General features: G+C 40.1%; 1 protein-coding gene across 5 annotated transcripts in view; it reads right to left on the bottom strand.

Annotated features, from left to right (window-relative positions):
* Positions 1 to 12,899, bottom strand: part of Nek10 (NIMA related kinase 10) — a 210,725-nt gene that overhangs the window by 77,148 nt on the left and 120,678 nt on the right. For all 5 annotated transcript variants that reach the window (XM_015489627.2, XM_048794821.1, XM_048794822.1 and 2 more), the window contains 2 exons: positions 2,691 to 2,820; positions 1,939 to 2,009 (listed from right to left, as the gene is read on the bottom strand). In XM_015489627.2, coding sequence (XP_015345113.1) covers positions 1,939 to 2,009; positions 2,691 to 2,820 — 201 coding nt within the window. The remainder of the gene's footprint in view (positions 1 to 1,938; positions 2,010 to 2,690; positions 2,821 to 12,899) is intronic.

Raw genomic sequence — 12,899 nt, 5'->3', positions numbered from 1 at the left:
GTATAAAGAGACACACACACACTGGTCTACTGATCCTAAAAAATGTGTTGATGGCCAGGGAACCTGTCAAAAGGGACTGACAGTCCTGCAGCTCAGTTGCACAAAGTCAGACTGCTGCCTCTGTACCTTTTTCTCTGGTATCTCTCCCCTTCCCTCTATGGCACACTCAACTACCCATGAAAAGGAGAAATTAAATGAGCAAATATGGTATCTTCATCTTGCCATCTCCAGAGACTTCTTCAATATATAAGGTACTTTCCAGAAAACAAATAACAGAGAAGAGGAATGAATCATAGAAATAAATTGTCTGGATTCACTGGCAACAAGGCATGACTGAGAATATGTGAAACTCAGATGATTTAGGAAGAGCTTCCAGCCCGTTTCCCATAACATTAACAGTGATAACTGCCAAAAGTGTGCAAGTATTTGCCATTTCCTCAACCCTATGCCAAGTGGTTTGCTTATGCTACTTTGCATAATTGTCACATGGACCTGATGAGGTTGGTACTATTACATTACAATCACCATTTTACTAGATGAGGAAACACAGATGCAGAAACCCTTGGCCACCATCTGCAATTCATAGCAAGCACTCTGCCCCTGCTAGACCTGGCTCCACAGCCTGAGACTTGTAAGACTGTAGGTCAGCATTATGCCAAACAAGAAAGGTTCAAGAAATAATCCTAAAATAGAGTAGGGGTAATTATTAGTAGGAAACATGGACCCGGAGGGGAGAAGCCAAAGGGAAAGGGGACTGACTAGCCTTAATAACATGACCATTATGGTCCATCAGAGACAGAAGCCAAAGCAAGGTTTAAAATACTTGGGAAGAGGATGGGATGGAAAAGATTCCCTTTGGACTGACTCTAGGATTTCTACAGTCCAAGATGAGGAGGATCTGGTACAGCTCAATGGAGCACAGAAATCACATTGGGCTGACTCGACTACCTAAGATGGTCTGGAAATAGCAATCAGCCAAACCAAAGTGATCCATTCACACATCCAGGGTCTACTCTATGCAGAGCACTATTCTGGGGAATAAACTGGTAAGAAGCAAGATGACAGAGTTCTTGCTCTTGAGTTTACTTTGTGGTGGGGAAGAGACAGACAATCAACAAACAAGGGTTTATGCATGTGTATATTTCAGGGGTGATGGGGCTGAGTTTTATGAAGCAGGTAAGGGGGCTAGAGAGCACTGAGAGGCAGTGGGGTGGGCAGAGTGGGTTCCAGTAGAAAGCCAAGTGGAGTGAGGGCCTATATCATGCATACGTCGGAGGGAAGAGTCTAGAAATAAAGTAAAAGCAAGGACAAAGGAGTAGGAGGAGATAGCTGGAGCCTAGGGAGCAGGAGAAAGAGCAGAAGGGGCCAGGTGAGAGATGAGTGGGGACAGCCTCATGGGGCCAGGAGGGACTGGTCAGAACTTTGGGAATGCATGGAGATAATGACTTTCATTACTTTCCTACTATTTTGATGGCCAGAGCTTCTGATTTTCCTTGACAACTTACTATAAAGGACAATATTGCCAATTGAAGAATTAGACATGAAAAGGTATCTACAATTTTATCCTCGGACACGAACTTCTTCAGTTTCCTGTGTTCTCCTCCTGGCTTTTTTCCATATGTGTGCAGACTTTTATGCTTCTTGTCATATTTCCAGTTTCATATCCTATTTTCTTCACTTAGTTTCGTGTCACATGTGTTTTACAAGTTGATAAGAAGCCTTCCAAATAATCATTCTAGTGTTTGCATGATATTTTCTACTATGTCCTCTAGGATATTCCAATGGCTTCCAGAGGTTCACTACTACTGGTGATACACAAACATCTTTCCAGGTTTGGATTAGGTGGGGACCCTTCCCCTCCACCTAAATAGTGAATGTTTATAGATGTGAGGTACTTCTTGATGGTTCCTATATGTTGGAAGTTGTGAGATTAATTACCTGCTGATGGTATCTGTCACCTTCTCAGAGTAGATGCCTTCTGGCACTGGTTCATATACCGCCTCCACTATCTGCAAAACAAACAGACTGCAGTGGTAGATGTGATGGGGCTGTTGGCATCTTAGAGCAATGATCCTTAGCCACAACATGAAGTGCATGAACAAAATTTAATCAGAGATAAAAACATCCCAACCAAATAAAAAATTAACATTAATTAAACAATTCTAGAACACTGAATTATATTCCCCATGCTGGGCTACAGTTAATCTTAGATTCATAATAAAAAGATGCATGGGGTAATACCATATGCTGGGTTGTGGGCAGTCCAAACTGCAATTAAAAATAAGAGACCAGGGGCTTGGGCTGTAGCTAAGTGGCAGAGCACTTGCCTAGCACATGTGAGGTACTGGGTTCCATCCTTAGCACCATATAAAAATAAACAAATAAAGGCATGGTGTCCATATATAACTATAAAAAAATTTAAATAATAATAAGAGACCAAAAGTAAATTGATATATTCATATTTTATAAATTTCTATGATGAATGAATGAATGCAGTTGGATATGGAAATGTGCATAGCATGGGGCCTATATTTAGAAGAAAGGAGAAAAAATAAGTCGGATCATGCAGTTAATAAAGCAATGTTGTTTTCAATCAACATTTGAATAAAAATCACATAATTTCTGTTAGGAAGTAAATGAATGGCCTGTTAAAAGCAACATGAGACCTTTTGTCTTCCAACTTTCCTTACTTTTGTAGCCAAGGAGAGCATGTTGGTGCTGCAGAAGGGAGGACTCAGGGTGGCCATCTGATACAGGATGCAGCCTGCCGCCCAGACATCAGCCTTCTCCCCGTAAGGCTCGCTCTTCAGCACCTCTGGGCTGAAATAAGTGTAGGATGTTAATAGATACCTATTAAGGAGGGGGGGGGGGCATCAGCACAGAAAGAAGATCCAGTTTCCCAACTGTTATTGGAGATATCTTTGAAAAGGACTTGCAACTCCTAATCAAAATTTCAAGTAAACATATTAAAAGGTATCTTGGAAACCTCCCAGCCTCAGATGAATCAAGAAGCACAACCAAGCAATTCAGATTAAACACTAAATATCAATAAACCATAGAAAACATGACCTGGTATGTGTCTGAGGAGGTTTATTTCTGTAAAGAACAACCCCTCTGTGGTAGACGAAATTTTCCGCCCTAGTTCTTTCTTGCTCTAGAGAACTTGCTGGGCATAGTTCGTTTACTGACTCCTGCCTTCGGTTTTGACTGTGTTTTCTTGCTTTGGCCAATAAAATGGGGGAAGTGACAGTGTGCCAGATCAGCGTCTCAGTCTTAACAGGTATTGAGTGTTTCCTCTTGTCCTGCTAGGAGCTTCTGTCCACTACCAGGAGAAGAAGGTGTCTGTCCCAGGTAGCTGCTACCTTCACAGCATAGCCTATAAACCTGCAGACCCTATGAGGCTAAGAAGAAATGCTTATCATTGGATGTCACTGAGATTTTGTGGTGCTTAATAGTGTAGCATTAGTATTGGGGGAAAAAAAACTGATACGGCTTCCTCACTCTGCTAATCAACTCTAGGTTATAACGTGAGAGAAGAGCATATTTAAGTATGTTTCTGGAAACAACACTAGCTACCATGTTCACCTCTTCTGAAGTGGCCACACAGTTTAAACGAGTTTCCAGTTGAAGTTAATCTATGAGGGTTTATGGATCTGTCACTTATAATTTAATGTGGAAAGAAATATTGTTTCCTTGGATGTTTCTAATAGAATTTTTTTTTCATGTTTATAGAATAAAGCTCAAGTAAAAACTAAAAGCTTTCAACAAAACACGCCCTGCTAAGGTTTGGGTCTACCGCAAAGGGACATGTGTAGCTTCATTACCAGCCTGTGGTGCTATGGAGAGGTTGTAGAACTTTAGGGAGGCAGGACCTAGTCAGGAAGTTAGGTCACTGGGGACATGCCTATATGGGGATGTCCCAGCACCTTCCTGTCTCTCTCTCTGTTTCCCAGATACCATGAGGTGAGCAGCTGCAATGCTCCCCTGATGAGGTGCAGCCTCACCACAGTCCTAAAAGCAATGGGACCAACTGGTCGTGGACTAAAACCTCCAAAATCATGAGAAAAAATAAACCCTTCCTCTTTTGAAATTGATTATCTCTGGTGTTTTGTTGCAATAATGGAAACACATACACAAATGTACTCTCAAATTAAGTAGTTTGATAATCCAATTCTATAATATACATTTAGGTCAGGGCTCAGCTCTCTAAATTAATGGAGTGGAAATTAAGAGTTGGCTTTGACAGTGGGTTAAGGCATAAAGAAGCTTGTAAATCAAGATCAGAATAATCAGGGTAGGTATAAGTCAGAATTGGTTAGAGAGAATAAACAAGGAGCGAGCCACAATGGCATACCCCCGTAATCCCAGCAGTTTGGGAGACTGAGGCAGGAGGATTGCAAGTTCAAACCCAGCCTCAGTAACTTAGCAAGACCATAAGCAACTCAGTGGGAGCCTGTCTCTAAATTTAAGAAAATATATTTTAAAAAGGGCTGGGGATGTTGCTCAGTGGTCAAGCACCACAGGGTTCAATCCCGGTATCAAATTAAATAAATAAATAACAAGGATTTGCCATTCTTGTGAGAAAACAAGACTAATTCCAAATTTAAGATTTACAGTTAAGAATTTCAGGGAAATGTGTTACTTCTAGGTCTCTCAGTTAACCATTTTCAAATTTAGCATATTTTTTTTAGTTCAATAATATGGCAATGGGGCAAAATTTTCCAGGATGCTGCTGGGTCTAGGAGTCTGGGCATTTCCCATTATCCCTTCATGAGCTACTTATATTTAAAAATGCCTTAAGAAGAAATAGCATCCTCATCAGAAAAAAATACCTTTGACTCCCTACAGACCAATTTCCCACGTTGTCATCTCTGAGAACTCAGGAGATTTGTTTCATGTTTCAAGGCTCATGAAGCAGATGCTCCACCATGTCCCCCCAATCCTCGTTCCACTTCCTGTTCCTTTTGTGCTCCAGCCAGCATTTGCACTTTTTTAGACAACAAATTTCAATTTTTTTTTAATCAAAAGACAATTTTTGAATATAGGAGAAAGCACCTGTCAGAATACAGTTTACCTGTTTATTTTTCTCATCTTTATATCTCCCTCTTTTTCTCACTAGAGACCACAAAAATCTTCCCATCTCTCTTTTGCAATGTGGCTTTGTAGTTTCTCCAGTCCTTGATTCTGTGCTGGGTTATATGACTAACTTTGGCCAATGAGATAATAGCAAAAGTGATGCAAGAAAAGACTTAGAAAGCTCTCTGGCGCTTGTTGTTTCCTGCTCTTGACATCACTTTGATCAGTACCACATGATTAGAAATAGGCACACCTGCTGAATGATCAGCAACACATGACCCAGTTCCTCCAATGGGCCTGCCCACAGCCAGCTGGCCTCAAGACACAAGTGACAGGCATTGAAAACTAAGGGACCACACAAGTAATCAAGGCCAGTCCCATACAATGATCAATCAGCAACTCCCCTGGAGCCAGCCCAGTTACCAGCATCCAGTACATTGAGGGGGAGAAAAAGGCTATTGTATTAAGACGTGATGTTTTAAGGTAGTTTGTCAAAACAAAGTTAACTTTCATCAGAGTCACCTTTCATCAGATTCTCAAAAGTTGTCGATGTGCCCCTGAAAAAGACTGAGATATCACTTCTCTGGAAGATAATAGGAATGGAAAGTAAGAGATACAGTTGCCAACCATCACACTGTTTCTGGGATAAAACTTTAAAATTCTCTAAGGTCAAAGAGCTTCGTAATTACTTCTAAACGTAATGACACAGTCTAATTTCTACCAGTCATAACAAAAGTTTCTGTGATGACTTAAATTCTACCCCATCTCCAAAACTCATAGGTTGAAACTCCAACCAATTCCTCAAAATGTATCCATTATTTAGAGATAATATCTTTAAAGAAATTATTAAGTTAAAAAGGATGTTTCGGGGGTCAGATTGAATTCAATGTGACTTAAGTACTTAAAAAAAGAGGAAGGAACATAAGGAGTATACAGGCACAGAGAGACAATCTCAGTGAGAGACAGCAAAAGGAAGCTGTCTGCAGGCCAAGGACACAGGCTTCAGACAGATCTGTTTCTCATACCAACAAATTGGTGCTATTTTGTGACAGTAGCCCTAGCGTGCACATGCACATTCTGTGAGAAAATCTACTCATGCGTTTTTCATCCTCAGAAAGAAACTGGCCTTTGGAAATATAATTAGGTCATATTTGACCAATATTTGCAAACATATCATCTGGTTTGTGTGTGAGAATGGTTACTGTTTAGAAAATCGTTGTATAGCAATTCACTGCCATGTGTGATAATTTCCAAGTTCCCCGCTTAAGGCGAACCTAACCATATTTAGGGAAATAAAGAGTTATAACTAGAAGAGTGTTGTTTCTTTCTTTGTTTTTATAGTATTGGGGATTGAACTCAGGGGCACTCTACCACTGAGCTATAACCCTAGCTGTTTTTTATTTTTTTTATTTTGACACAAGGACTTACTAAGTTGCCCAGGCTGCCCTTGAACTTGAGATCCTCCTGCGTTAGCCTCCCAAGTCTCTGAGTTTACAGACATGCACTGCCACTCCCAGCTAGCAATAGTTTTAAGAGTAAGAAGTTAAATAGTACATACACAAAAATGTATACACTAATACCCACAAGCCATATAGAATTTAAAATAGGATTTTCTTCTAAAGAAAACCAAATTTTTTTTGTTTTTTGTTTAAAGTTATCCCTGTGATTAGATCATTTGAAATATTTTTGGTAATAGAGCATATCTTATGTGATATTTAACAAAAATAGGGGCTCTCTGGAAACGATTAAAGCACTTACAATTAAGTGTATAAAAATTATAGTCATTATATGTTATACTCCAATAAAAAAAATTAAGCAAATCCAAGGATAACAGGAACTGAGTGGATGGCAAGAAACCATGTATGTCTACCATAAGTAAACTTAACCCATAATACACTGCCTGTGAGAGATATATGGACTCAACTTTATATAAACATTATTTCTGTTTTCAAAAGAGATTCACTTTGGTGTGCTGATTTTAAGTCCTTTGGGTATAAACCAAGGAGTGGGATAGCTGGGTCAAATAGTGGTTCCACTACAAGTTTTCTGAGGAATCTCCATACTGCTTCACGATAACTAAACTATGGCATCAACCAACGAGCCCTTCAACAGATGAAAATGGATAAAGAAAATGTAGTACATTAACACAATGGAATATTACTCAGCCTTAACGAAGAATGAAATGATGGCATTTGCAGGTAAATGGATGGAGCTGGAGAATATGTGCTAAGTGAAAGAAGCCAAACCCCCAAAACAAAAGGCCAGATGTTTTCTCTGATAAGCAGATGCTGATCTGTAATAGGGGTAGGAAAGGAAAGAATGAAGAACTTTGGATTCTGCAGAGTGGAGTGAGGGGAGGGAATGTGGGGGTGGGTGGGATGGTGAAATGAGAAAGACCTTACTGCCCTATGTACATGTATGATTACAGGACCAGTGTGACTCTGCACCAGGTACAGCCAGAGGAATGAGAAGCTGTGCTCTATTGTGCACAGTGTGTCAAAATGCATTCTACTGCTATGTATAAGTAATTAGAACAAATTTTAAAATAAATAATTAGTTATTAATTAATTAATAATTCACAAATTGATAATAAAAACACAGTGGGACAGCTGGGGCTATAGCTCAGCAGCAGAGCACCTGCCTAGCATGCGTGAGGCAGTGGGTTTGATTCTCAGCACCACATAAAAATAAACAAATAAAATAAAAGCACTGTGTCCATCTACAACTACAAAAAATAAAAATTAAAAAAAAAAGGTGGGAGAAAAACGAGAGAGGAAGGATGCCTAATCTAATTAAAGGGAAAACGATAAACTGTTTTGATTTTAAAATTTCATTAGTTCTCCCTCACTAATACATAAGTAGTTAAGCTGCTAATTGCCAATGATTCTTATTTATTCACTAAATGAGAGTAAACAAGAAAACTATTGAAACGAGGTGTATTTCAAAGCATTCTAAAACATGCACTCTTTGATACTTCTTAAATAATTCATTAATATATTAATTTACACATAACTGAGGCAAAATTTCTTTCTTTTAAATGGAACAAAGTACATGAGATGACATAGGTTAAAAGGCCTCATGTGTGGACGAGTATATTCTTCTTTCCCACAGCTGTAATACTGTCATCTTGGCTAAAACTTTATCCTGCTCACTTCAGTCAACTAAAACTCAATATAGGAAATGGAGAATAACCTCCCATTTCTTAAGTTTGAACACACAGAGTAATTTTCTACCAAAGATTAAGTTATGGAAAGGGAGGAGAACATTGACAAGCACTATCTCAACTCAGGGAATCAAGATTAACATAACGGGTGATCAATCATTTTGATAATATGTAACTCTGATAAGATAGGATGGGAATAACATTTTGCATCTATAACTTTCCTCCAAAAAACACATTTTTTCTGGCATGCGAATGAGAAAAATATGAGACAGATCCCAATTAAGAGAAATTCTCTTCAATACCTAACCAATGGTCCTCAAAACTTTCAAAGACAATTAATAACTAGGATAATTAATAACAAAAACATTAATAACAAGACAATTAATTACAAATCATTAATACCAAAGACAATTTGAAAAACTGTCACAACCAATAAGAGCTCAAGGAGACATGGCTTCTAAATGTAATGTGGTACCCTTGATGAGCTCCTGGAACTCATGCATGTTTGGGGCAAAGTATATACTGCAGCTAATAAGAGTATATCAATTCCGGTCCATTAATTAAGGCAAATGTACCAAACATACTATTGCAAAATGTTGATAAGAGGGGAAATTGTGTGAAGTATACAGAACACTCTGTACTGTCTCTACAATAATTCTGTAAATCTGATACTGTGGTAAGCTTAAAGGCTTATTGTTAATGCTTCATTTAATGGATTTTTTTAAGTGCTTCTTCTTCTATACTGAACTCTCAGAAATGGTTCCTATCTCTCTTTTTCCTCCCCCTGCAAATAACGTAGCCAGCACCTTCTCTGTGCCAGGTACTGTGACGGGTGCAGAAATGCAGCATTTGTACAGCTTATGTCTAAATCAGCAAGAGATGACAACTAAAACACACACAAACACACAACGTACACACACACTCACACATGCATGCATACACACACATACATGCAGACATATCTACAGGGTTCTTGAAGAGAGCACATGGGAGGCAGCACAGTGGGGAGTCAGCCATTGGAGCAGGGAAGTCTTCCCTGGGAAAGTGACATTTGAAGCCGAGGTAAGAAAGAAGCACAGCCACTGGCCAGGAAGAGTGTTCTCCAGGCAAGGATGCAACATGGGCAAGCAGGTAGCTGGAGATGCTCTTCATGGAAATGGGAACTAAAGATGAGAGAGGAATCAATGAGGGAGATGGAGTGTCTGCCTTTCCATGGGGTGATTTTAAGGTTTCTCCATGTGGAGACACTGAGACAGTGACTGAGCTCTAGATCTAGAGCTCATAAGAAGAGATCTGGGCTCAACATGAAACAGCTGGGGGTCCTCAGGAGAAAGAGGCACTTGCGGTCCCGAGGGTCACTGAGATGGCCTGGAGAGAAGGCACAGATCAGCCTCACAGGACTGATCCTGGAGGACTTCCAATATTTTCAGAGTCAGATGGAGGAGAGAGGGATAGACCCTGGAAAAGGAAGTGGGAGGAAGACTATCCTAAGAGGGAGAAAGGGAGTCTTTCAAAGAGAACACCATAATGGGCAGCAGCTTCCAGGAAGCCAAATGCCCTTAGGATTTACAAAAAGCAGTTCACTGCTGGTCTTAGCAAGAGCATTTTCAATGTAATGATGGGTTATGGGAGTTGAGGAGGCTCTAACTATATATGACAATGTTGAATTTTTTCTGAGCCCTGTGGTCCTGAAACCCAGCAGTAGTTAAGGAATCTTTCTCCCTCATCCATCTACCCAGTCTTTTATGTTTTAGGAAATGGTTTACTACAAAGAAATTCCCTTCCCAAAATGACTTAGGTAAGACGCACGTATGTACTTTGTTAACCTGTGATAAAGCCAAAGACCTTCCAAACTCCTACCCTTTGCCTCATAAAGGATAGCTAAACCGTTTTGTCTTCTGCTATAGTTTGGCTCTTAAATGTTCCCAAAGGCTAGGCTCCAGCTTGATGCTATTGGGAGGTGGTGGAAATTTTAAGAGGTGGGGCCTAGTGGGAGATTTTAGGTCATTGGGGGAATGTCCTTAAAGAGGATTGTGGGACTGAGGTCTCTTCACTTTTCTTTTTTTGTATCCCAGCCATGAGGTGAGCAGCTTTGCTCCCTCACTCTTCCACAAGCATGTGATAAGTTCGAAACAATGAGGTGAACTGATTGATTCTGGATTGAAATCTTTGAAAGTCAAGATAAAACTTTCCTCTTTATAAATTGATGATCTCAGGTCTTTATTACAGTAACAGAAAACTGACTAACAAACTCCCCACCACCACCACCTCCAGAAGTTACAGCAAATTGCTTGTTAACCAAACTTTAGTTCAATTTCTCTCCTTTCCCCAAGTTCCTAAACTTTGGCCCATCTTCAGTCTGAGCTATCGCATAACCCATTTTAGCCCCTACTGAGAACAGGGTGGCCTGACAATACAAGACACTCAGTCTACTCTCAGATCAGAGCCACCACCACCTTCTCTCTATTGCAACAGTCCTCCTCCATTTCTTCTAATAATCCTTTCAAATAAAGTCTCCCCTTACCTAAGTCTGGATTTGGTCTTTGACAGTTTAGAAACTCATTTGAGAACGTGGCTATGAAAAAGGGCAGAGATAGAGAAGTAGCTGAAAGAAGGAAAATGGGGACTTGAGTTGGCTTTCAAGACAATGATTCTACAAGATGTCTGAATGCCCAAGAAAAGATGCCCACAGAGGAGGAAGTTGGAGATGTGGAAGAAAGAGGAAAAACAATACTCCCCCTTCCTCCCTCTCAGATCCCACAGAAGGATGCTTCAGTGGCTTCTTTCCTTCATCCACACGTGAAACGGTGATTTTCTTTCTTCTCACTTTTCCCTCTCACTTTGGAGAGTCTCATTCACACCCGTGGTTTCCATTAAAATCATGTGCTGATAATTCTCAGACCATCTCCATTCCTCATGCCCCTCAGGCACACACAGGGAAGCCTCCGACTCTGCGCAATTTGTCACAAGTCACTGATTCTTAGTTGGGGTGAAAGCTTGGTCTCAGTGAAGGATTTGGCTCTGATATAAGTTGGAGCAGAGAACCACCTCTTCCATACCAGCAACGTTCTTGGTTTCCTGAATTTCAGGGACTGTTTCTGAGATGCACAATGTGGGTAGGGGCATCTCTACAGGGCACAGGCTGAGCTGCTGCTCCAGAGAGATAATCAGCTCCCAGGAGGTGCCTTCATGAATCCTGGTGGACCTGTAGCTGTCTTTCCCTGACATTACCTCCGAGGCAAACATTTCCACTTGTTTTCCTAACCTCTATCTCAGCTGCCACTTGCACTTCAAATGGGTCACTCCAAGCAATGCTTTGACTTTTAAATATGTGTGGGCCACAAGGGAGCTTTTTCCTAATCTGAAGAACTCAGGGCTGTCACCCCTGCATCCCACTGAACCCTTCTAATGCCAAGACTCAATGTTTCCACATTAACTGCTGCTTCAGATCTGTTCTTAATTCCTGGTGTATCCGTCCGTCAGCACTACTAGTGACTCACCTTACACGTAACCTTCCAAATGCCATTCTTTCCACAAAAGATAAAATCATAATATTTGACAGAGAGGAGTTCATAAGACCTGGCCTATACTCTGAAAGAAATACCAGAGCAGAGGCAGATTTATTATTTGAAAGGTATGTGAAATTGAAGAAGAAATTAAAACTTTGAAAGAAATAGGAAAACTATCATTTAAAAGTATCTGATTGACAATATAATGATGTAGCATCTTGAAAGTGGTGTTTGGAGACATCATAAAAGAAAGTGTTCCCTTAACAAGTGTTGGAAATACTAATAAAAGAATCTTGAGGAGTTTGGGACATGGTGAGGGCTAAATGTTTGGAGACAGGTGTCTTTATTGAAGTAATTTACCCAATAATATTTGCTTCTCTAGGAAAAAGATAGAAAAGGGATTTCTGCATCCCACTGGAATGTATTAATTCTGAATCTATTAAAAAGTACATTTAGCTCTCAGGTATCAGCTATCACATTTTCATCTCCCTAAACTGCCCTTTAAAAAAGAGAGAGGGGGAAAAAAAGAGAGAAAACTAACTTATCATTGCTAACTCAGAAGGAAATAAAAAACATAAATTTTAAAGAAACATGGACCATCTTTCTGAGAACACAACATTGCCTATTTGGGTAATCAAAAAAGTAAGATGCCATCTGAATTCATGTGAATAAAAAAATCTAACCTGGGTGACTTAAATTATATCAATATGTCAATAACTACTATTTATTTAGACTGAAAAGCAAATTATGCAGAAGTCAGGATGATTCAATGCAGAACATTTAGCAATTCAGGGAGAGTGCATGTATGTGTGTGTAAATGTGTGCATTTCTGTGGTTGTTTATGCTTGCTAGAGGCAGATAAAATGTGCTGAGAAAGGGCTCAAAAAACAATCACAATGGAGGGATAAGAGTTGATAATTAATGAGGATGAGGGAAGTTGGGAGAACCCAGAGGGAATCAGAGTCTCAGTCATTTTCTATTAAGAGTATGAAACGATGGACGGGAAGATGGCGGCGAGGGGAGTGCATTACCCCCGTGTGCTGCTTCACTGTGTGGGAGTATGACAAGTCAGGACGGCTAAAGGATATCTTGTTAGGAATTTCCAGCAATAGTGGGGTGCTCCGGAACCTGGAGGAAGGATTTCCATCGCA

The sequence above is a fragment of the Marmota marmota genome, unplaced genomic scaffold, assembly GCF_001458135.2.
Source record: "Marmota marmota marmota unplaced genomic scaffold, marMar, whole genome shotgun sequence".
Lineage (NCBI taxonomy): Eukaryota > Metazoa > Chordata > Mammalia > Rodentia > Sciuridae > Marmota > Marmota marmota.
This window is presented reverse-complemented; position numbering and strand designations above follow the sequence as displayed.